We start from the raw sequence: 26475 nt of genomic DNA, 5'->3' as shown, positions 1-26475 counted from the left end.
TGATTATAATCAAGGTATTAATCAATATTTTTCCTTCTAAATATCAAAAAAGTTGAATGACTTCTCTGGAGATTTTACTTTGTTATAGAAGTTACCAGTGTGATTACTGAAATGTTCTTTTCATGTATTCTTTAATGTCTGTATTTGATATCTGAACGCAGTAGCAGTGCTTTCTCATTCAGCCCGGCTTCCAGAAATGAAATAAGGACTCGTTTTGTGTTTGAGAAAGGTCTTCGACGTGTTAAAACATATAGGGGTCATTGAAGTCCATAGTTTAAGGGACCATTTCTCTGTTAAAGCCTTACTTTCCAGTTAGACTAAAGTGTAGCTCTTCTTGAGAGAAAGAACGCATTATCTTGATGTTTTGAGAGGACTCTCCTGTTTATAGTTAAAGCCTGGCCAAATCCAACCTGGGAAAAGCTGCGTGTCGGTGTGTGTGTTAGCCTTCTTGGTTGCAGGTTAAGGAACCACAGGCATATTGGAGATTGACTGAGTTGTTGTTCGGGACATGCTGGCACCCAGCAACCCAAATCTGAGACCTGGAAGGTCACGACATGCCTGACTTCAGGGTCCGAGTGTCAGCTGCATAATCAATGGAGATATGCTTCAGTCTATCTGTATATGTGTGGAAAATTACTATGTTTATCTATTTCTTAGCCAATCAGAAACTGCAACCTGAAGCATTGAGGTAGCTTAGACCTTGGTGAAGGGTATAACTGCTGTTAGTGGGGCGGCCTACGAACTCCTGGGTGAGTCCTGAAGCTGACTTCTGCTGATGAAACTGCAAACTATCTTCAGAAAACTTTTCTTTAATTTATTATAATTCTGACTCTGGGTCTTCTTTCAAACATCTGGTCCTAGGGAAACTGTTACCCCCTAACAGGCTACTTCTTTAATATAGAAATGCTACAGCCAATGTAATAACAAAACATGCAAACTCAAGGGTTTTAAACTTATTTTGAAACTGTTTGCATATTTAGAAACATCTTGATGTATTCTCATGTGTTGGCATAGGTTTAAAAAATATTTCACTTACAAATCTGATGAAATGGTGCACATACATTGTTTGCATTCCCAGATGAACATTATAAGCAACTATATAAAAATGTGGTTCATGGATTCTCGTCCGTGAAATGCACCATTTACGGTATTTTCCCGGTTACTTGACATGTAAATTACAATCGAGGAATATTAAAATGGAGTACACGACTTTAATCGAGGAATCGTGACAGCCTTACTTAATACTATTTAAAATAAGCCAAAACAAGCATTACATTAAGCTAAAACAAAACAACTAAAAATCAAGATTAGTATTAGGTTATTTTTATAATGAAAATACATCTTTCAAGCTATTCCAAGTAGGGAGGACCTTCAAATATGTGGACGATATTGTTGTGGGTTGAGATCCCCTGCGTTAGATGGACATGTTTGACCGCTAAACCAGTGTCTCGCGTCCTTTGCAGCATCTCGCACATAACACAGCACTCTAAGACGAAGTGTTTAGGGTAAAATAAGTTAATAACAGAGTCTCAAGACCTTGTGTTTTTCCCCCTTTCTACTGCCAAAATCTCACATTTTTGAATGCAAAACCTGTTCTGTGTGAATGGCCCTTGAACTCATTTATCAAGTTACATGTAGCTACTGTACGGCAAACATTTATAGAAAAGCAAACCTGCAATAATAAAAATTACAAACTAAAACATAACTCAGTATGCAGCAGATAAAAGAGAATATTACAAACAGAAAGGTGCTGGAGTGACGCATGCAGAGATGAACGTTAGCTCACTTTGACTTTGCAGTGTGTGAGGAGACCCCACATGGGCTGAGCACAGGCCTCCAGCTCAGCTGCAAACGCTGCATAATACGTCTGAGACTCGAACTCCACGTGCTCATTCAGCTCTCTCTTGTTCAGATTCATTCCTGACAGAGCAGAAGATACAGGGAAGAAATCAATAACATCAGAAGGAATTCTTGACTCACCGAAATCAAGTTTCAGTTGTAACAACCTACAGTTCTGTGATTTAATCAAAACTAAAATTAACTTTATAAAATAAATAGTCCTAGATGCTTCTTATTTCGTAGTAAGCATTTATATAAGGCATTCGATGTCAAGCTATATTGTAAATAAAATCACAATATCGTATGCACTGCACAAAATAAAAGATTTTTGTATTGTTTTCCAGTAAAAATATCAAAACATCCTTAAATCAAGAAACAATTTACTTGAGACGCAAACTAACGTACGATATTACATCTTGTTTTCTGAAAAATGTGTAAAAATTAAGAGTTTGTTTAAAACAAGAAAAAATATATTTGTCTGACCCTATTGGTAGATGTTTCTTCTTGATTTAAGCATCAACTCACATAATTTTGACATATTTCAGAAAACAAGACACCAAGAACAATAACTATAAATGTAACTACAGTATAATGATAACTTTATTAGCGTCCACACACCAGCACACAGTATCGTTCTGTTTATTGTTTAAGTGCGCTTCAGTTCTGTCGCCTTGCCGATTTAAATGCACAAGCTTGTTAAAGTTTGGTGGATTTTGATTGGCTGTCAATTTTTTTTTGCTGTTCATCAGCGGGAAAAATAATTCTGAAAGGGATTCCAACTATATTGTTTCTCTATGCCGTTATCGTTATAGTTGTGGTGTGGACTCTGCTATTCTTTTATATCTTTATCATTATAGTTATTATCCTTTAACATCTTAGGTCATTTTGCTCCTCAAGTAAATGTATCTTGACTTATTTAAAGTTTAGATATTTGTACAAAAATAGTAAGAGTTGGGCATAATTAAGCCTTTAGCTTTAGCCATTTTACAATCAAGTAAACGCTAATTCATTCTCATTGTGCCATTCATAGAACTAAGAAAAACAGCACCACAGACTTTGAAACAAAAACAGCGTCTACGACCGCAGGATTTCCTGTCAGTTATTGACCTTGGAAGTAGGAGACGAAGCTCATCCAGAGCAGCAGCAGAGAGCGATCCTCCAGGAAGCGCTTGGCCACACTTTGGTGTGAGAGGATATTAATAAAATCACTAACTAAAGGCCAATAGGTGTTATTCTTCAGTAGAGCTTCACCACAGTTGACCACCACATGGCGATTATTCTCCTCATCTGTGACATTAAAAAACACAAAGAGAAGACATTTCAAAACATTTTACACTTGCACATTCTGGAAATGTAGCCGGTCACCCAGCTGTCGCCTCAAGAAATTTGCATACAGCGATCAGTACATCTCCAACAGAAACAGAAGGAATGGTAGCATACAATTCTTTGGTTATTTCCTTTGGTTACCTTGCAGTTCGCTCTTGATAAGGCAGCTCTCCATCATGTAGAGAAGCACAGTGACCATGATGTCCAGTAAATGGCACTCCTCTGTGACGTGTCTCGCCAGCTCCTCGTTACTGAAGAGCTGAACGCTGATGTGAACGATACGGTTGGACATGGTGTCGGACTCGTGGCTCTTCATGAGGGTCTTCATGATGAAGGCGTAGTGTTGTACAAATGTTTTAGTGAACGTGATCTGTGGCACAGGAGAAGAAAGTACACATCTTGGTAAAAAACTATATTATAAATGTAATTATAAAAACAATTATAAAACAAATATATTAGAACAATGCAGTTTGGTTCTTTAGAGATCATGTGCTGGTTGCACCAGCTATAAATAAGTTATATGCAACAATCCAGAACAATTTACACACTACTAAACATTTGTAAATGTTTGATATATGAGATGGGAGGAAAAGTATTTCACTGCTTTTGCATTCTCTTGCTAAAGTATTATATGTCCCAGAGAAATTCTGCGCTCCTTGCAAAACCTTTGTGTTCTCTTGCAAAACTAGAAAAGAAACTTTGCAAACACGTATATATGCTATTTATATATGATATTTACATTACTACAATGGTTCTCGATTTTGATTGGCTGAGAGCCTTTTCCAGCCATGAGATATTCTACTAGTAACACTACAGGAAACATTTGACCTTTTGTATCACACCGCTTGCAGCATTTCTCTCACAGCGAGTGTCATGGCAGACGAGCAAACACCATAACTCACAAAGTAGAAAAAAGAGAGACAATTGGCAAAATTTACCAGAGATTTACACGTTTCAAGAAGCCAAATTATTGCTATTTCAAAAGGTCATTATTTTGTTTAACGGTGTATTAGAATAGGTTAACATGCTTTAAATAAAAAAAAAAAACATGGCTTTTCCACATACTGTACATTATTGCAGCACCTCTATTCCCAGTCTGTCTGAAACGCTCTGAGAGTTCTGGTTTCAACAAAGCCCCTTCTTCTGAAAAGCTCAGAGTGCTCTGATTGGCCAGTTGACCCAGAGTGTTGTGACTGGCTAATACCACTAGCGTGTGATGGAAATGTAACGCCCTTTACCATAGTGTGAGTTTGAGCTTCCAAGGCTTCTAATGCAATTGTAAGCAGATTTTTTAAAAAGCAAACGATTAAGCAGATCAACCGGAACCAACATCCGAAATGCCATGAAAGCCTTGCCTTCCTTCTTTGTGTACACCTTTGAGCGGGCATTATGCTAACTCAAATTGTGACGTTTGCAGAAGCAATATCTGGACTTCATTTGATGTTTCAGGCAGTTCTGGATCGGTGTTCTCTGTTAGATATAATAAATCCCTTTTGTGGGAGACCTTGCAGGCTTTATACATCACAAACAGATACATTAGACACAAACCAGTAAAAAGCATCATGTGGCCTCTTTAAACAAATCACAGGTTCATTTTGGATCCTGCACATGTAATACGTTTAAGAGTATTAAATACCTTGTAATCCTGATCTGGCAACATGTTGAGCAAAAAAGTGACCATCTTCTGAGGAAATTCATACTTAATAGTCCAAAACAATAACTCTTCTAAAAAACATTTATGTTTCAGAGTGTCCATTATGGATGGATCTAACAAAACAGGAAAAGAGCAAGGAAATGTAATTATTGTTATTGCTTCTAAATTATTCGAAGAATAAAATGCCAACAAGATTTAAGTATGTAATGGGATTTACCTTTGGTACTGCTACTAAGCTTCACTCTTTTCCTCTGTCCCACACCCTGCAGCCCGTCCTGATCCTCCTGTCAAACAAATACATCAAACACCTTTCATTCGACACACTCTTCTCAACGACGAGCCCAGCTAAAACTATTCCCTTTGTCAATAAGTTCACGTTGCTAAAGCGGCCAAAATAAAGCCGTGTTCTCAACAATAACACAATGGGTAGACACACCCAGCAGTGTTTGTTCTGACTGGTGGCTGGGTCACATTTGATCTATCCCAGAAGTCTGTGTGCCTACCTCTTTGCTAGAGTCCTCCAGACTGGCAGCAGCAGTAGCTCCTAAAATAAAAAAATAGTAGTTGCCACAAACATGTAGCAAAATATTAAAATCATGTCACCATAGCATCCAAGAGTCATCAATACGCTATTCTAGAGTTGTCAAAAAGTACAGACTTCGGTTACCCTGGTAATCCAGAGTTCTCGCGAGAGCACAAGTTGAATTTTCCCAGCGAATTACTCTGGTGTCGAGTAATGATGCTCATTAAATATGCCCCTCGATCCGAGCTGCACCAATCACATCGGGTTATCTCATATAGGCGGGCCAGAGGCGAGATGACGACAGCGCTGTGACGTCGAAGTCATTAGTGAACATTGCAAGATGGCTATGGATGAACACCAGTTGTTTGAAACGGCTTTGGCTGCTACAATGAACGAGTTAGACTTGGCTTTTTATCTAAAACAGGAACAGAAGACAGCGCTCGAATCGTTCATTTGCAAGAAGGCCGTTTTTGCTGTTTTGGCGACCGAATACGGCAAGAGTCTAATCTACCAGTTAGCTCCGCTGGTAGCCAAGCGTATGGGGCTTGTTGTGATTGGTCGTAATGTTATCCAATTGCGTGCAGTGAGATTTTCAAATGCATGTTTGGTGCTGCCCCTCGAGCTGGACGATTTTCATTAGTCGACGCCAGACCATTAATCTTTCAGATTTAGGTCTGGATTTCCAGGCTAGACTTCGGTACCAAGTCGGTACTGACATTTTAAAAATGTGACGCTTTGAGCGGAATCGTAAACACCTCTCCTACCATTGTATAATGGTCATTGTACACGCTCATTGGATATGTCTGTGATTGGCTACAATGATCAGCGGTTCAAAAACATGTTGAAAATATACCAATGCCGCTCTTCGCCAAGCGCTTGCACAGATACAAAGCAGGCATCTATCAGCGGATCGGTCCTTTCAAACACTCCTGTTTTTCAAACACTTCCGTGTGCTCTCAAACGCTCCCGTGCGTTGATCATTGTAGCCAAATCACAGACATATCCGTTGAGTGCATGAACACATTGGTTATTGGCCAATCAGAGGTGTTTACGATTCCGCTCAAAGTGTCACAATTAAAAAAAATTTGAATTTAAAATTTAACATTTGAAAGTCTGTACTTTTTGACAACTCTTCGCTATTCAACAGAGAAAATAGGATGAAGACACATCTCTACAGTCAGGTAAAGCACAGAAGAGACAGCGGTGTTACCCAGCAGACTGAGCGCTCCTGCTGAAGTGTCTGTTGCTGTCCCAGCGCCAGCTCCTCCTGCTCCTTTCTCCTCCACTGACACCAGACCCGAACTCTTCAGTGCTGACAAATACTTCTCATAGTTCCTCTTTGCATAAACATTCTCCTCTTGACCTGTGGGTGTGGGGCGATATAGAGGTGAGAACACTGACCAAAAGAGAGTTTAAAATTATTTGTGACTATTTTAAATGGGTCATATCATGCGTGAAAAAAAAATAAAAAAAATTCTTCCTCTGTCCTAAAAGCCTATTATGGAAGCCAATAGCTACAATTACAGCTTGATTAAAAATTGGATTTATTAAAGCAAAAAGCAAAATACAACGCATGAAAGTCCACATTTACACAGGTCAGAAACGTGCTTGCCTAGTTAAATAATGAGGAAGTAGGATATAGGATACAATCTTAAAAAAGGGGGATTTTCACAGTGATGCCACAGGAGATCCATTTTAGGTTCTCCGAATAACCTTTTTAGTGAACAGTTCTTGTGGACTGGAAAGGTTACATGGATGCTAAAGGTATTTCATGGAACCATAAGCCGCTTTTCCACCATCTGGCCGAACGGTTCGAAGAATGGTTAGGAACGGTTCCAGCTACATTTCCACTCGACGGCACAGTTACAAACCGTTCTCGGCCCGGAATTCACAACACGTTTGGCTAACAGCGCTGGTGGTAATGCGTTTAGTGACGTCGCCACTCAGGATTGGTCACTTGTCTGTTGCCAGGCTGCCAGTTTCTTTGCGTTAGAGAAGTTAACGCAAGTTAGTAATAAAATTAAAAGAAAATCTGAACATGCTCTATATATCATGATCGCTATTTACATCTCATATCGTCTGTAAACTCTTGCACTATCAATACAACGACTAACCATTATACCATATTATATTCCAAAGAGCAGTGGAAATGAATCCATATCCAGATCGGCACGGGATGGAACGGTTAAGCAATGAGAACGGTTTGGCCCGACGGTGGAAAAGTGACTAGATGCAATGTCATGATGGGAGATCTTTTCTTCGCATTGGTTGTTGATTGGATGTCGAGATGTGGGCGTTGCACTCTAAAGTGGATGCAAATGAACGTGAGCTTGCAGGAGCGAGTTTAAGAGGAGTAAATGATTCACAATAAGATCTATAACATGCATTTAGAAAATAAATTTCATTCCATGTCAACTTTAAAGGTGAGGTGAAGACGCTATTATCCTAACAGGAGAAAAGAAAGACACTACTCCAGTTTCTAACATTTGAGTTAGTTAAGGGAAAGTTGCCAAATACTGTGGCGTTTATGGCTTCTTGTGTTAAAAACAAGTAGCTGAAGTTTATTTCAACAAGATCCCTGATCATTTCTTACTGAGTGGCACATTAATGAAGGATGGGCAGTTAAAAAGTATATTTTGATAGGACAGAAAACCCACAACCTCTAAGTTAGTTATCTCACATTCGAAGAGGACAGCCAATCATAACAAAGGTAATTAGCATATATTGGTCTTAAAGTCACAGCAGCAAAATCAGCCTTTTTAATTATAGGGTCGGAAATGGTCAGATAAATAAATAACGCAAAAAAAAACAAAAAAAAATAAAAATAATAATAATTATATGTAGACCTCAGGGAAAAATTATACAACCCAATCAAATAAAAGGAAAGTAAAAACAAATTAATGGAAACAGCACTATCGATGCATACACATTCATAATTCATAAATTATAATAACTTAAATTGCTCAACCACATTTCATACTCACCCATGCTCAGTTCTTTAAAGGTCTGCTGATTGGTTAAGATCTTGGTGAGAACGGTGCGCATGGCCCCGCCCATCTTGGTGAGCTCTTCTAAGAAGGATATGTGCGGCTCCAACTGTTGCAGAACCTTCTGCAGATCTCGGTCAGCGGCCGACTCTGCAGGCACATGATAAGATGTTTGTGTGCGAGACAAAATAAAGCAGCATATGTTACCCCAGTGGGCACGATTAGCAGCCTCAGCCGGTACATGTCATACACATGGGACTGATATTATGCCAAAGCACAAAGAAAGCTGTTGACTTAAGCATTATTTTATTATTGCAGATTATCTTATTTGTTGCTTCACAATATGTCTGGTCAGTTTAGGAGCTGAATCTACTGAAACGGCTCCAAACTAAACACTGAGAGCCCCATGAAATGAAATTGTGGCTTTTATTTCATTGCTTTGTGGCCATGTAGTGTATTCCCATAAATGAACAGAATAGCCTTTAGCTGACAAACCTTGTGTGCCTGTGAAGCCATTTTATGGGGTCTTAAAAGAAGTTACAAAAGCACAAGGGCACTGAGGAGTGATGTCCTCACCTGGTTCAGTGTAGCCGTCTCTCAGGTACTGAATGATAGTGATGATAAACCGCGGCAGCACCATCTCAGACATGAGCAGCAGATCCCAAGGGACTGATGGCACGTTCTCTCCCGTTTTTAACCGATGCCTACTACAAAACCTGTCACACAAGAGCATGTGAATTAGAATTGAACATGTAAGCAGAGTCATTTGCTGTTTACTATACAAAAAAATAAATCCTGTTTTCATTTTAAACAATTAAAATGTCAAACATTACAGACTTTTGTCTGTTTGTCTGATTGGTGGATTTCTGTTCTGGATTATGGGAAGTGTATTTCTCCTCATAAAAAAAGACTATTAAAGTCACATGGAAATTGAAATGACAGATTTTTTTTTTTTTTTTTTATATATATATTTTGAAGTACATCCGAGAGTAACAGCCTATCGAAAAAGTAAAATGTAATTTAAATTAGAGATGCACCAATATACATTTTAGCCAATACCGATAATTCTTTATATATGAAAACCGGAAACCGATATATTGGCCGATAAATCTAAATTCAAATTTTTATATAATTTCTGAGAGTAACAAAAACAAAAGTCTCACAATTAAAAACCATGTCCCAAGAACACTATTATAATTACATAATTTTATGTAGCCTATATGCCAGTAATTCCAATAATATTTCAAGCCATTCAAAAACATCATGGAGAACAGTGCGCATCTGAAGCGTCTCAGCTGAAGGAAATAATACATTTTGAATTGGCTTTAATATATATCGGCAACATTTTCTTATTGGACAGATAACAATAACATTAAAAAAATACCATATGTCGGCCGATACCGATATGGTGACCGATATATCATGTATACCTACTTTAAAAGACAACAAACAATTATTGTAAATTTAAGCAATAAGCCACGCAAAGCCGTGCAGCGGAGTGCCTAAAACCCCCTTAGCTGTTCTAAATCCACTGTAAAACACGGCTTCAAGGGGCTTATTGCTTTTATAAAACCGTTACTCCATAAAAATATTCATTTTAATATTTATTTTAATCATAAAATAAACACCAGCAACAAAAATAAATAAAGTTATAACACATTTATTCCTCCGCCAAGCAATGTAGTTCAACAGAGGTTGCTAAGCAACATATGCAGCAACAAAGAATCACAAATGGCAGTTGTGCAGTAACACTAACGTAATGCGGTCACAGGTGTGTGTTTGTTGAGTAATTTACAACGGCTTCGAACGCGGCTCAACCAATCAGAATCAAGGACCGAAACTAGCTGTTTTATAATGTAATTTAGACAAAAATTATTTGTAGTGCACCTCCCATCAAATAATCTCAAATTTTGATATGAAACTAAGTCTCAGCACTTATAATTTTAATCAGAATTTTTTTTTTTAAGTCATGCAGCACGTACCAGGGCACTGAATGAGTTATTTACCTTCTGTCTACAGTGTTGTCTCAGCATTTACAGCACATGTAATGTCACATATTACTGATAATCTAAAGATTAAGATAATGAGACTCGCACACATCTCTAAACTTGGCAGTGAACGGGACTAAAAAGGCCATGGATTTCTTCTTTAAATAAGAGGTCAGATGATTAAGTTCAGTGGACAGTCACTATGAATCAGAAAGAACATGCGAGTAGTGTGATGTCAGTCTCCAGAGCAAAAGCAAAAGTGTTTCTTCACAGTAAACATCTACCAATAATAAATATATCTATATCCTCATTCCTGCAGAGCGAAACACTTCATGATAATTACACCCTTTACTGATCAAATACAGGGAATCTTTTGAGCTCCAGCTGACAGCAGTCACACACAGTCCCATATCTGAATATCTGAACCTCTTACACGTTGAACTGTTGAAGTGAAGGCCCTGTGCAGCGTGAGAGAAGCAAGGGAAGAGACCTGTCACTGACCCTGTGGGGGAGTTAAAAATAACCCAGACTGTGGCACTCTCTGTAAGGCAGTGATCCTGTGCCACCGCCCAATCCACACTGTTACCCTCCCCTGACAGCCAGCCCTAGTGTTAGTGCATGTGTATCAATCAACGCACAGCTGTGCCTAAAACCAGGAGAGTTGCCTATACTCAACATCTGAATGGAACGTACTGTTACCAGTTTTACCAGTAACCATTAGTGTGCGGCATTAAAATAACGACAAGAATGTATACAAGCAATATGGCCAAAAAATGTGTTGATTCGGAACGGCCTAAAGAGTAACTGTAAAAAAAAAAAGAAAAAAGATTTAAATAAAAGAGCGTTTTACAAGGAAACACTATTTTTTTAGTCTTTCTACTTGAATTTCATGTTTAATTCTATGTGCTACTTGTCATTTCTTTGTAATTATTTGTGAAGTTTACAAGCAATTTCTGAGTGAAAATTATTTCAAAGTAAATATTAGGTTACACTTCATTTCAATCGTCCACTTTAGACACTCACTTTACTAACTCTAAGTAACTTTGCAACTACTTGTCAACTACCAGTCAGTAGAGTATTAGAGGAATATTGTCTGATTAATATCTGCTAACACTTTATAGTGATGCTCCCCAACAGATATTCTACTGACAAAAAATGTCTTTGTCAACTTACTCTACTAACATGAACCCTAACACCTAACAGTCTACTAATGATCTACTACAGTCAACTAATACTCTAATGAGTTGGTTGACAAGAATGTCTAAATAGGACCATCGAAATGAAGTGTGAACAAAAATGACATGGTGTATAATCTGGCCATTCCTGTCACACCCAAAACTTTTGATGATTTGGACCATGTCCACAGTGGCCAAAATCGCTGCTGTTTGATGCTCCAAAATGTTTCTGACAAGCAACACACCTATTATACGATGCCAGGTTCACTAGGTTTGAGGGTGTTTTTCCCGAAATACTGCTGATTCAGAACAGCCGTGTACAGGATTCTCAATGCTGAGACTCAAAACTGCTGCTAATTTGGGAATTGCCTACAGTGCCCAAAAATAATGCTGAATCAAATCACCCCTATAAATATCATGACAAAAATGATGCAGATTTAGATGATTTGATGCTCTATAACTATGCATAGGTAGACACTAGGTTTGAGGTGATGCCCAAAACTCCTGCTGATTCAGGATGCAGATGATGCGATGGCCCAATCAGTGCTCTACGTTGGAGGCTGTGATGGCCCAAATGCTGCTGATTGCAGATGTGTCAGTGATGCAATGCCGTAGGTCAGTATTTCCCAATCCTATTCCTACAGGCACGCCGACAGCGCACATTTTGGATGTCTCCCTAATGCCCGCCGGTATACATTGTACGATTTTGGGCTGTCCCAGACGAAATATGACCAATCGTGGCGATTTCTGTGGTCATGGCTCCTAAATGGTGGTCCTACGTCGTGCAGTGAGTGAGGATCAAGGACGTTGTCGCGGCGACCAAAGACAGCCTGCGATAATTTTCAGAAGTGTCATAAATTTAGCATGATCACTGTGTGTTTGCTGCTATGATCAACGTCTACTGATTAGCCAATAAAAATGCAACATGAAATAGTGTATTGATCAACGCAACATGGCGCTAAAGCTTAAAACTACTTTCTAAAACTCCATTTGCAAAATTGACATGCCAAGTTGGCGTCTATATTCTCCTCTTTCGCTTCCTCTTGTTTTCAGCGCACATAAAAACCACAAAGTGCGATTCATCTTGCTGTGTTTGTTTTACACTAGCGCATAATGATTATGTTATATTCTTATACTAACTTGCGTCGTAGCCTATGATTCAATAGGTGTCATCATCGCTCAGTCTACACACATCGTACCCAAGTTTATCAGATCCACGTCGTACAGTGTGATTTGTTATGATCTTACAGGATTGCTGAAATCGCAGCGTCTGTGTCGGGCATTATCTGACCCCTACATTTCTTGTCTTGGAGTCTCTCCTAACAAGCTGATGAGTTGAATCAGTTGTGTTTGATTAGGAAGAGTTTGGGAAACACTTCAGGAACAAGGTTGGGAAACACTGTCGTGGGTAGTCAGGTCACTAGCTTTATAATATGATGCACAAAAACCTATAATATTAATATTAATTTAGAACGCACCGATGTCCAAGTATGCTATCCATGTAGCATAGGCTCACTAGATTTGAGACAATGACGCCTAACCCAATTTCTGACTCAGGATCTGCCTATATGATTCCCAAAAATGTTGTCTAGGTATCGGCAGCTCACTACTATGATGCCCAAAAATCCTGCTTATTCGGGTACTCCTGATGGCGACATGCTGCTGAAACAGAACACACCTATAATGTGATCAACAAGCCAATGCTACGAGGTCCACAGTTTTTGCTGATTATGAGTATAGAAGACGGTTTACAAGGTTTGAGACTATAGCTACTTTTCCACCGTCAGGCCGAACGGTTCAGAGAACAGTAATGGACGGTTCCAGTTGTATTTCCACTTGAGCTTGGTGAGGCACGGCACGATTACAGATTCAAACGGCGTCGCCCGATGGTGGAAAAGTGGCTTGTGATTCTCCAGATTCAGACAGAATTCATTTAATTTGTAAAATTCAATTGTTGTCTAGGCGGTCGGCATGCTAACTGTGAAGAGTGTGATCAGTACAATTCGGCTGCAGGGTTTTTTGTTTCATTTTTTGTATCATTGATGTACTATTATAGCATTAGTTATTATTTTGCATTCAAATTTTATTTTTATATTTTCTGTTTTCACTTTAATTTACTAATTTTATGTTTTTGTGTGTTTTACTTAGTACATTTAAGTAGCTTTTATAAACGTGGCTTAGGAAAACTGCCAGAGACTGATCTCAGAAATGCTGCTGATTTTATAATATGATGCCCAAAACATCTGCCGACTCGGGATGCACTTATATTATGATATCAAGGTATAGGCAGCTCACTAGGTTTAAAACTATGATGCCCAAAATTCCTGCTTATTCAGACCTCTCCTGTGATGGCCAACATGCAGCTGAACCAGCACACCAATGAACTAACGTTATACTGGGGAAAAAATTAAGACCAGGTAGACAGCTTGGACGTTCAATCAATGTCCAAAAATACATATACCGCATATGTTATGATGCCTAAAAATAACAACAACAATAATAATGGCAAGATAGGCAGATCGCAATGACACTATGATCCCCCAAAACCCTGCAGGTTTTGGTTGCCTACCGCCCATGATATGACATCCAAATCTGACTCGGGATGCGCCCATGCTATGACACCCCTATAAAGCTGTCCGTGCAGTCAGACTCAGCTCACTGCCAAGGGTTAGAGACACAGCCCCTGACAGTCAGTCAGATGTCCGCTCAGAGTGGCTACTGACCCGCTCTCTTTCATCACGTTCCCGTCCCCGCAGTCACAGGCCCCGCCGGCCTGACTCCGGAACATGTTAAAATCATGGCCCGTGTGGTCGCTGTTATTGAAGCACTCCGCACACAGCGACATGCACGGAGAGATGCCGCAAGTCCGGCAACGGTAGGCCACGAAGTTGGCGGTCCACACCAGCCCGCAGAGGGTGGCGTTATCGTAGGATCGGACGGTCCGGCAGAACTCGTCGAAAGCGTCCCCTCCGGCCAGCAGCCATTTACACCAGTCCAGCCCCTCCGGGTCCGGGTCCGAGCCGCGCTCCGGGTCCAGCACGGCGTCCAGGAGCTCCCGCAGCTGCCGCAGCCCCGAGCTGTTGTCGGCCCGCTGGAGGTCTGCCTTCAGGTGGGCGGCGGTGGATCTCTTGTCCCGGCGCAGCAGCGACGCCGCCATCATGCGCTCCGGGTTTGTTGTGCTCACTTTATTTTGGTTGTCTTGTTGCTGTGTTCGCGAGGCATCTCGCGAGATCTTTGCTAAGCGGCGCTCTGGTGTGGCAATAAACAGAGCGCTAAAAGGGGCGGAGCTTAATTTACCTCTGAGTCATTTAGCGGACGCTTTTATCCAGCGCTAGCATTTTTTCTTTTTCTTTTTTTTTTTTTTTTTAATGTAGACAGAACAAGTAACAAACATAGCATAGCATACAAATTCCTCCACGATTATTGTTTTTTAAGGAGGAATTTGTAATATATATTTGGAGACATTGAGAAGGATGAAAAGTCCCAAAGCAGTGTATTTGTACTCCTTATTGGAAGATTTTGGTTTTATCATTTGAAAAACTTCCTACTCCCCTAATTTGCTTTATTTTTTTATCTTTCTCTTTACTTTGTCTTTAACTTAATTACTGTTGGGAATGGTATAGGCTATGTATTTTGTGATGTGATGATTGAATGTAAACTCAGTCTTGTTTGTAAAACTTTCAGTTATTAATGCCTTTCTGTTAATGTTCTACAAATATCATAATATTTTAAACAGTAGGCTATGTTAATGACTTTTTGTGTTTTAGCAATTTCAGAGAAAACATGAGACAGTCAAATTCTAATATAAACAACTTAAAGACTGTGGATGAGTTTACATACTTTTGTTTACATAGCCTATACAATTTTGCCAGCAGTAGGCCTATAAATAAATGAACAGTGTATCCAAGCCCTCTGTTAGCTTCGTTTTCATAATAGCCTAATAATATATTTTAATGTAAAATAGTATTTAATCTTTACTAATTTATAGAGCAATTCTGCCGATTCCCTCCAGAAACATTCGATGATTTTACAATCAAAAAGCATGCGTCAACAGCTCTTTCTCACTTTTACAAAACGAGCATAAATCATCAGTATCAATCCAGTGCTAGTAATTTATCATAAAGGAGGCAGCAAAACAAAGCTATACCAAGAATTTAAATAAATTACAGAAAACCAAAAATCACTTCTATCTGGTCAGATATAATATATTAATCCTAATTTAACTTGCCACTGTGTATTTTCAATTCATTAAAGTTTCTCACTGTGAAACTTTTGCTGCCACAATTGCGTCATGTGATTGGCTACTATTTACGGACCATGACTGTCACAGTCAGTTGTGATTACTGGAATTATTTTAGCACGATTACTGTATCAGATTTAAAATTGGACCACTGGGACTATTGATAGTAAATAAGAGCTTTAAAAGAATACTTTTTTTAGTGTACAAATGTCTCAAATAAGACAAAAAAGTCCAGACATTCTAATGCGTTTCAATGGAGGAATCCGTTTGTTGAGCCGACGAGCGCCCTCTAGCGGAATCAGGAAGTTGAGCCCGATCAAGTGTTTGGTGTTTCTCGCGAGGTTTTGCAGGTGTAATTTGTAGGCTTAGGCTTGTTTGAGATGCGCCTTGCCTCGCCTGAAATGTAGTCGAGAGTAGGCGGCTGCAGTGAGAGGAGGAGTGAAAAAAGCGCAGGCAAGCCGGACAGTTCTCTCTTCTCGCAGTGGATCTGACACATGTGAGATCAAAGACGGATATCGCGGGATTCACGCTCGTGCACAGTGTTGATAATAAACTGGATGTAATTTAAGTTCTGTTGCTTTTATATGAAAATAAATATGATAAACAAGTCACCCAAAGTAGCCTACTTATTTAATTCCATTCCAAATACATGTTTATCAATCTTTTTTATTTAATACAGACATATGTGTTTATTTATTTTTTTTTTTTTTTAAATTACATTGCATAACCCAAAGAGATCGCACTGTCAGATAGTTTGGGAATATTCACACATAACGTATACTCATAAAACATGATATCAGAGTTTTAAAATCAAACATTTTAAAAGAGAACGATACATCACGGTTGTTTAAACCAATGAACATTAAGCTGTGTCGTCAGCAAGTCGTTTCCCATCATGCTTTTGATCAGCGCAGTCGGTGGAGAGCAACTGCGCTCGACTGCAGAATCCGACAGGTGCGCCTTGCGCTCGCGAGAGATTTTTGACATACGTCAGCATGACATCAGAGCAAGGCGGGCCGCACTCGGACACATTTCTAACCGGCATGCATCTCGCGCTGATCACCGGTGATCGATTCTGCGCAGATTTTGCTTATCTCAAACAAGCCTCTTGTTTGAGATGCGCCTCGCCTCGCCTGAAATGTAGGCGAGAGTAGGCGGCTGCAGTGAGAGGAGGAGTGAAAAAAGCGCAGGCAAGCCGGACAGTTCTCTCTTCTCGCAGTGGATCTGACACCTGCGAGATCAACGACGGATATCGCGGGATTCACGGGATTCACGCTCGTGCACAGTGTTGCTAATAAACTGGATGTAATTCAAGTTATGTTGCTTTTATTTGAAAATAAATAAAATGAACAAGACACCCAAAGTAGGCTACTTGTTATTTAATTCCATTCCAAATACATGTTTATCAATATTGTTTTCTTTAATACAGACATATGTGTTTTCATTTATTTTATTTTTTTTTATAAAAATTAAATTGCATAAACCAAAGAGATCGCACTGTCAGATAGTTTGGGAATATTCACAAATAACATATACACATAAAACATGATATTAGAGTTTTAAAATCAAACATTTTAAAAGAGAACAATACATCACAGTTGTTTAAACCAATGAGCATTAAGCTGTGTCGTCAGCAAGTCGTTTCCCATCGTGCTTTTGATCAGCGCAGTCGGTGGAGAGCAACTGCGCCCGACTGCAGAATCCGACAGGTGTGCCTTGCGCTCGCGAGAGATTTTTGACATACGTCAGCATGACATCAGAGCAAGGCGGACCGCTCTCGGACACATTTCTAACCGGCATGCATCTCGCGCTGATCACCGGTGATCGGTTCTGCGCAGATTTTGCTCATCTCAAACAAGCCTTGTGTATTTCGCGTTTTTCTCGCGATGCGTTGTCGTCGTTTGATTTCTATACAGAGGGTTGGGCAGGTGGCATGGTGAGATGTTGCTTATCTGTCAGAAGCATGTTGGTTACTGAGACTATTTTGGACGAATATCTTGATATATTATTACTCAACTTCACAAGTAAACATGTGTTTATGACTCAACAAAAATACTTTGTGTTTCTCTAATACTAGAATGATATCAGACCTCTTCAGACTGCAGTAACCTTACCAATGTGACAAGAGAAAACACTTCAGCAAGAACTCACCATGTGTTAAGTACATTTAAACTGCTGAAATATAGACTAAAATAAAGATTTTTTATTGAAATGTTACCAGAAAGAGTGATCAGAAATCCAAATATTTAGCAAATCTTTTGATAACATTTGGCACATTCAGTGCTTGGACCCCTAATAATATTTTTTAAAAGAACAAATTTCAAAGAAGCAATTACAAATTGCTTTCCTTTTACAAATTACTGCATCACTTACTTTTATTTTACATTTGAATAGTATTTCTTACTTAAATATATGCAACCTATAGGCGTATCACTGTCAAAAACTTAAATCACTGCCTATTTCATTTGTGTTTTTTCTGTCGTTTATTTGTCCTATTACTCATAATTTGTTCCTTTCTTCTTATTTATATAACGTACTTGGTTACTTACGTAACCTCGGTTCCCTTAGAGATAAGGGAACGAGTACTGCGTTGCAAACGCTGTGGGAAAACTCCTTTTCTCGAGAATATTGAAGCCTTTATTTTAAAACGCATTGCTGCAGCACATGCGAGAGCTAGAAGCTCGCGTGAGCGTGCTGATTGGCTTGTGCAAAGCAACTGCCCGAACCAATGGCGGATCAGCAGAGGAGCGCGGACCAATCGGGGCGCTTGGCACTCTGCCAGAGTCAAGCGCGCGAAACCGCACGTGACAGAAGAGTATAAATACATAGAGAATCCGCCATTTGACAGGTTTAAATCGACTGAAGCGAAAAGACACCTGCCATAAGAGACAATAGCACGGCAAGGCAACGCAGTACTCGTTCCCTTATCTCTAAGGGAACCGAGGTTACGTAAGTAACCAAGTACGTTCCCTTATGAGAACGTTCTCTCGTACTGCGTTGCAAACGCTGTGGGAACACTATTTAAAACGCCGTGCTTGTCGTCTTTGGCCAATCTGACTCACCGAGAGCTCCAGGAAGTACAGAATAGCCTAGGATAAAGAGACCAAATCTTCGGGCCCTTAGATATCCAAACAGATAAAGCTGGGCCAAGGGCCAGTCTTAAGAATCCCACAACTCGAGATGACAACCAGTGTCTGAGTCAAAAACTAGTCTGGGTCCACAGAGCCAGCGTTAGATAGAGACTACTCATGCCTATAAGGCAGGTACCATAGAGGTTTAAGATGCGGACGGAACGGACCAGCCTGCCACCGCATAACGTCCTACATAGGCATTTTCGTAACTAGTCTGGATCCATAGAGCCAGGGCCTAGCTAGAGAGAATTCGTACCTGCGGAGCAGGGACTTTGGGTTGTAACGTTTCACAGATGCGGACGAAACAGACTAGCCGGTCATCACACAAATGTGCCAGAAGGAATGTCAAATTTAGCCTGGGTCCGCAGAGCCAGAGCTTAGATAGAGAGAACTCGTGCCTGCAGAGCAGGAACTTCCAGGTTGTAAAATCTCACAAATGTGGACGGGACGGACCATCCGGCCGCCGCACAAATGTCCTCGATAGGAACACCACTTGACCAGGCCCACGAGGAGGCGACGCCTCTCGTGGAGTGAGCTCTAACACCTATGGGACATGTAAGGCCCAGTGAGGTGTAGGCCAGAGCAATGGCATCCACTATCCATCTGGACAGCGTGAGCTTCGTGACGGGAAGACCTTTGGTTCGGCCCCCGAAACAAACAAAAAGCTGTTCAGACTGTCTGAAAGAGGCTGAACGCTCTAAATAAATTCTCAAAGCTCTGACAGGGCAGAGTGTGAGAACATCACTGAACTCTTCTGAAGTGGGAAGAGCTGACAGAGAAATAACCTGGGCTCTGAACGGAGTTGAGAGCACCTTAGGAATATATCCGTGCCTTGGCCTAAGGATGACCTTAGAGTCATTGGGGCCGAATTCCAGACAGGAAGCGCTAGTAGAGAGCGCCTGTAAGTCACTTACTCTCTTGACTGACGCCAGTGCCCAACAGCAGGGCGGTTTTCAGGGAGAGAGGCTTTAGGTCGGCTGACTGAAGAGGTTCAAAGGGAGGTCCCTTAAGAGCCCGCAGAACCAAAGAAAGGTCCCATGCTGGGACAGATGGCGGCCGAGGCGGGTTAAGCCTTCTGGCGCCCTTAAGGAAGCGAACTATAAGGTCGCATTTTCCTAAGGAGGCTCCGGCTTCCAATACATGCTGTGCAGCAATGGCTGCTACGTATACCTTGAGAGTGGAGGGGGAGCGACCCGCATCCAGCATCTCCTGGAGAAAGGATAGCACTCTTGGAACTTCACAAGTGTGTGGGTCGAGGTTTCGAGCTAAACACCAGCTGGAAAACACTGACCATTTATGGTGGTAGAGGCGTCTGGTAGACGGAGCTCTAGCCTCCCTGATCGTGTTCAGGACGCCCTCTGGGAGGTCCTGGGGTACCCGTTGAGTGGCCAAGCGTGTAGGGCCCACAAATCGGGACGGGGATGCCATATAGTCCTGCTGGCCTGAGCCAGGAGGTCGCGCCTCACTGGGATTGGCCAAGGGTCTGTCACAGACAGCCGTATCAGCTCCGGGAACCAAGACTGGGTTCGCCATAGAGGAGCTATCAGGAGCACTGCGAATTTCGTGTCTCTGATCCGTTCGATGACCTGAGGGAGCATCGAGACTGGAGGAAAAGCATAGAGGGGAAGGCTGGGCCAGTCGTGGGCCAACGCATCCCTGCACTTTGAAAAGAAGATTGGGCAGTGACGATTGTCTTCTGAGGCGAAGAGATCTACTTCTGCCTTCCCGAAGACCTCCCAAAGTAGGAGAATCGTCTGAGGGTGGAGAGACCATTCCTCTGGGGGAACCCTGCCCCGAGAGAGCATGTCTGCTCCTGTGTTCAACGTGCCCGGCACGTGAGCTGCCCTGAGCGAGCGCAGATTGGTGTGAGCCCATAACAGTAGCTGGGTGGCTATGGCAAGCAGGTTGCGGGACCTGAGGCCGCCCTGGCGATTTATGTAAGATACCACTGACATGTTGTCCGTCCGGACCAATACGTGGTGTCCAGCCAGGTATGGGAGGAAGGTTTTCAGGGCCAGAAAAACTGCCCTCATTTCGAGGCAGTTGATGTGTAGGCGTTTCTCCGAGCTCGACCAGAGGCCGGAGGCAGGCCTGCCCTCGTACAGGGCTCCCCAACCTAAGTTGGAAGCGTCTGTTGAAATCCCCCTCCTCTTGGAGACCACCCCCATACTCACGCCCTGCTGAAACCAGCTGGCGTTCGTCCAAGGGGCCAGGGCTTGAACACAGCGCTGATCCACCTTGATAATCAATCGGCCTGAGTGCCAGGCGTGGAGTGGCACCCGAGGTGCTAGCCATAGCTGAAGAGGACGCATGCGCAGTAGGCCTAGTTGGAGTACTGATGATGCTGAGGCCATAAGGCCAAGGATCCTCTGAAACGTTCTGAGGGGTGCATGAGAGCCCTCCGTGAACGATGTGGCGAGCCGCTGAATCGATAGAGCACGGGCCGGGGAGGGCCATGCTCTCATAAGAACGGAGTCGAATACTGTCCCCAGGAACGTGATACGTTGGCTGGGTGACAGAATACTCTTTGAAAAATTCACCCTGAGCCCTAGACATTCTAGATGGCTGAGGAGCCAGGTTTTGTGAGTATGTGACTCCGCTTCTGACTGAGTCAGAATGAGCCAGTCGTCGAGGTAGTTTAGAATGCGCATTCCCCGCTGTCTCAGGGGGGAGAGAGCTGCATCCATGCACTTCGTGAATGTACGAGGTGCCAGTGCCAGTCCAAACGGTAGAACCGTGTACTGGTATGTCTGCCCCTCGAAGGCGAATCTCAAGAATGGCCTGTGGTGGGGATTCACTTGAATGTGAAAGTAAGCGTCTTTCAGATCTACTAAGAAAAACCAGTCGCCCGGGCGAATTTGCGCCAGTATATGTCTGGTCGTGAGCATCCTGAACGGCCGTGACATGAGAGCCTTGTTCAGATGTCTGAGATCTAAAATGGGCCTCAGGCCGCCGTCTTTCTTCGGAACGAGAAAGTAACGGCTGTAAAAGCCTGACTCGCTTAGAGAAGGGGGAACCCTCTCGATAGCCCCTTTTGCTAGCAGACTTAATACTTCGGTGCGGAGGACATGACACAGTGTGCTGCTGACCGAGGTTTGAACCACAGCGCGAAAGCGCGGGGGTCTGCGTGCAAACTGAAGCGAGTAGCCGTGCTTTATGATGTTTATTACCCATTCTGAAACTCCTGGGATAGCCTGCCAGGCTAGAGCCCGAAGAGCCAGAGGCATCATCATATCTGGAACGCCCAGAGACGGGGGCTCGAACTGATATGAAGTCAGGGGAGAAATTTTGCTCGTTTTGTGCTCTGTGTGGGTCGCTGTTAAAACAGCGTTTGGGTGCAGGGGTGTGTAACACGTGACGGGCCCATTGTCTGCATACACAACTGCTCCAGCCGCCTGAACTGAAGAGGGAGCTGTGAGAAGCACTCGAGCGATCTTCGGGGCTGGTCTGGCCGCGGCGGGACATAGACCCCTTTTCCTGCCGGTTAGGACGGCTTCTTGGGCTCATGGTCGAGCGTCAGCTTCGGTCGAGGGCCCTGGCGCCTGGGAAACGGGAATCGTTTTGCAGGCTTCAGGCGTCGAGTGGTGTCAGCCGCGGGGAGGGGCTGGAGAACCTGAGACGCGGGCTTTTCCGGTCGCGGCGTGCTCTTGGGGCGCCGTTGGACCGAGCTAGAGCGCTTGGGCAGGAAGTGCCTCATAGCACTTGAAGCTTTCTGAGCCTCCGTGAAGCGATCAGCGAAGCCATTTACAGAAGGGCCGAAGAGACCGGATGGAGAGACTGGAGAGTCGAGGAAGGCGGTTTTGTCAGCGTCCCTGATCTCCGTTAAAGTAAGCCACAGGTGGCACTCTAAGACAACCAGGCTAGACATGTTGCGGCCCAGTGCTTGCGCTGTGGTCTTTGTGGCCCTCAGCGCCAAATCTGTAGCACTCCCGAGGTCTTTGAAGGTGTCTGGGTCCGGGCCAGACTCGTCCATAGTGCGGAGGAGCTTAGCTTGAAACACCTGCAGGGTCGCCATAGCGTGGAGTGCAGAGGCGGCTTGGCCGGCGGCAGCATAAGCGTGGCTGGCGAGAGCCGAAGTGGACCTGCACGGTTTAGAGGGGTGCACGGTTTTAGCCCTCCAACTCCCAGCAGTGGGAGGGCATAAGTGTGCAGCGACCGCTTCCTCTAATGGAGGGAGAGAAACATACCCCTTCTCTTCAGCGCCGTCGACAGAGGAGAGCGTTGAAGAAGCTGAAGAGCGCGTTCGCGCTGAAAAGGGCGCGCGCCAGCTTTTGGTGAGCTCATCATGAACCTCGGGCATGAAGGGGGCGGCACGCTGACGAGGGGCCTGTTGGCGCCCCGGCAGGTACCATTCGTCGAGGCGGCTTTTGGTAGGCTCAGCTGGGGAAAGCCAGTCGAGTCCCAGTTCTTCGACAGCGCGAGACATTACACGGAAGAGTTCGGCGTCGATGCTCGCTCGAGTGTCAGTGGGATCCAGCTGAGAGAGGGGGGCGGGGTCCGCGGAGCCCGACCATTCCTCACTTTCAGATGCCGCCATTGAAACAGCGTCGTCCAGTTTTTCTGTCATATTTTTGTTATAATACTTTTTTGAACCCTTATTTGTAATGGTTTATTTACTATTTTTCATAGTGTGATTAATTAATTGTATTAAAACCAGTTAGGATCAGTTTGTAAACATAATAATAATTGATAATAATAATAGTATAAAGAACCCACAAGAAGTGGGGGAAAAAAGTATTGTCCTCATTTTTAATTCATAGATAAGTGATATTTCATTGATATTGATGTGTCGCCTGCTGCAATAGTTGTGCTGGTGTGTTGGAGATGGGACTGATTTTCTGCTTCAGGGATTTTATCTTTGGATTGGACTCAAGGAATGTTTTTATCGACACTTCACCAGTTACAACCTCACCACCAACTGGCCTGCGAGCCCTCAATGCTTGGGTACATTGACTTGATCTGCTGGATATACCGGTGAGTTAGACGACACTTCCTACCTGGTCTATTCATAAATTATCAGTGCACTCAAAAACATAATTTTTTGATGTTGTTCACTTTGTTTAAACCATTCATTTTGATTTAAAACCATTGTTTCAGGTTTCATGTTCAAACACTATACATCATGTTAAACTGACTTGAAACGGCTTACTCTTTGGCTTAACTCAATGTTTTCATTTTGATAGAACATGTTTCAATCAAGTAACTCAAGTAACTTTGTATAGCACCGCAAACCCCAAACGCAGAGAAACAAACAGTTGATAGTGTTTGGGACAGGGCCACCTTAATTTGGTAAAAAAACTATCCAGCCCCTATACGGCCTATAATATGTAGCTTAATTTATGTATTTACTATTGTTTATATTTTTATTTGATTAGCTTTTAGTTTAGTTCTGAAAGAAAACGGCATAATAAAACGAGCCCTATGCCAGGTTGTGTAGATGAGTTGGTTCCCTGATGGCTGTAGTCAAATTGTATGTAAAACAGAAAGTTGGGTTGGGGTTTTAGGGACAGTTGGAAATTGAAACCACACTCATGACTACGCCACTCTCGGGACTCTACCCAGGGAAACAAGTTTACCCATACTTCATCTTCAGTGATGTTACATGAAAGACCTCGCAGTCTGACCTGGTTTGGTAGGTTCTTTCAAGGTCGACTGAGTGTGATTTCCAGTGCAGTATGTTCATCTTACCTCAAGAGGTCTCTGTCACCCGGTTATAAACTCTAATATACCACAACTCAATATTCAGATAATGTAATATTTATTCAATGCATGCAATCACTGTTAGTGAACTAATGGTACAGCTCTGAGCACAAATATCTATGTTAGTCTATTCAGTTTATAAATATGAGAGTACAGAGAACTCTTCTTTTCTGTAAAGTATTTGCAGTCTCAAAAAAAAAAAAATATATATATATATATATATATATATATATATTATATTAATATATAAACTGAAACACTGTTGGAGGTTCCACGCATTAATGCATGGCCTGGTTGCCAATCTTCACTGATTTTACATTCCATCAGTAAAAGCAGAGTGTGAATGTTGAATTAGCAGAGCAGAAGCACAGCTGTACATATACAGTCCACACAACATAATGGGAGATATATCAGAGTTCAAAAGAGGACAAATTGTTGGTGCATGTTTCGCTGTCTCATCTGTGACGAGGAGGAAGCTGTCTGAAAAGGATGTCCAGGTACTAACCTGGAATCGTATCCAAAAAAAACATAAAACTATACAGCTGCCCAACTCACTGCAGAAAGAAATGTGCACATCGACTCTCCTGTTTCCACCAAAACTGTTTGTTTATTGCATTTATTGCATTGACGGCGTAAGAGCACAATGTAAGAGTCTAAAATGAATGTGCACAGTTCAGTTGAATGGTAAAGTTTGCACTCTTTAACTTAACGCTGTTGAACCTAGGCTACTTTACAAAGCCTTCTGCTAAAATATGAGCGTGCGGTTTATCTTTCAAACACGTGCGATCGTGGAAGATGCGTTCGTTAGCCTATGGCAACTTTAGGTTACAGGTGCGTTTTCTTTCAGAATCATCAAGTAGAAAAACTTTATCTTATTTTAATTTAATTTTAAACAAAATGCCAAATACACTCACGTGGAGGTGTGTTAAAATGTTTGGTTGAAAATCAATGTATAGTGTTATGAATAATTCACTGAACTTTCAATCAAGACATGAGCCAGAAAGAGAACAAACAGGGCAATGTCTTACACACTGCAATAAGAATGAAACTGTTAGCAGTTTCTCGATAAAATTCCAGACGGTATTAGCGTTTCACATTTTAATTATCATTAAAACTGAATTTATTGCGGTAATGTTTGTTTTTAATTCATACTGTAACACCGTGTCCTAACCAGGCGCGATGCGGTAAGATTCCAGCGACAAATAATTTGTCTGTCCACACTGACGCGACGCGACTGCGAGATGCGTCAAAATCAATCAAAACCCACAGCCAATCAGAACAGCTAGCGTGTGGGCGGAGTCTCGCGGCAAGCGCGCAGCACCAGAGAGTAATGACGTCAATCTCAAGAAAATGGATAAGTAGCTGCGTAATCAAATTCACAAATATTACACCATTTAAAGGGATACTTCAGGATTTAGCAGTAAGCTTTGTATTAGTAGAAAACCTGTAGTATTTTCGAATTACCATGCTTTCCACCCTCATATCCCCCTGAGACGAGAGATTTATGTATTTTTTGTCTGGAAAAAAATCCTCTGATGACGCAAAAATCGTCATTTTGCGTCATCGGAGGATTTTTTTGGCCAGAGGCTAAAGACTACAGCCAGTAGGAGGAGCTGTTCCGCATGTGTTCAGCCCGCCCATAGAGGGTGGGATCTCACTCACAGAATGTACACACAGTGTCAGCTTTGGAAGCTAAGCTAGCAGGCTCTTGTTCTGTGGAGATAACTGAGTAGTAGGAGAAAGCTGATTAGTAGGGGTTACCATCCTCCTTTTCCCGGACTTGTCCGGCGGGCGAGATCGTTCAAAATGTCCGGGATTCAGCTTTTGCGTTCTGCGGTCGCCATTCATTGTTTACATGCACACCTTTTGTTTCAATCTAACTGAATTCATTCCGATTGGTGAGTCTGAATGT

General features: G+C 42.2%; 1 protein-coding gene and 1 long non-coding RNA gene across 5 annotated transcripts in view; one reads left to right on the top strand and one right to left on the bottom strand.

Moving 5' to 3' along the window:
• The window catches only part of ubr3 (ubiquitin protein ligase E3 component n-recognin 3), a gene marked incomplete at its 5' end in the record, with an annotated part of 75668 nt that extends 61016 nt beyond the window's left edge, over positions 1-14652 (bottom strand). For all 4 annotated transcript variants that reach the window (XM_081369580.1, XM_081369582.1, XM_081369581.1 and 1 more), the window contains 10 exons: positions 1787-1920; positions 2947-3126; positions 3307-3535; positions 4802-4932; positions 5037-5103; positions 5323-5363; positions 6553-6705; positions 8327-8479; positions 8906-9045; positions 14216-14652. In XM_081369580.1, coding sequence (XP_081225706.1) covers positions 1787-1920; positions 2947-3126; positions 3307-3535; positions 4802-4932; positions 5037-5103; positions 5323-5363; positions 6553-6705; positions 8327-8479; positions 8906-9045; positions 14216-14652 — 1665 coding nt within the window. The remainder of the gene's footprint in view (positions 1-1786; positions 1921-2946; positions 3127-3306; positions 3536-4801; positions 4933-5036; positions 5104-5322; positions 5364-6552; positions 6706-8326; positions 8480-8905; positions 9046-14215) is intronic.
• LOC308692947 lies at positions 14150-23837 on the top strand. The gene is made up of 3 exons (XR_014030384.1): positions 14150-14661; positions 17810-17888; positions 23669-23837. It is a non-coding gene; the product is annotated as an uncharacterized lncRNA (long non-coding RNA).
• Positions 23838-26475: the final 2638 nt, after the last annotated feature.

Source organism: Scardinius erythrophthalmus (assembly GCF_964197995.2).
Source record: "Scardinius erythrophthalmus genome assembly, chromosome: 6".
NCBI classification, from domain to species: Eukaryota; Metazoa; Chordata; class Actinopteri; order Cypriniformes; family Leuciscidae; genus Scardinius; species Scardinius erythrophthalmus.
This window is presented reverse-complemented; position numbering and strand designations above follow the sequence as displayed.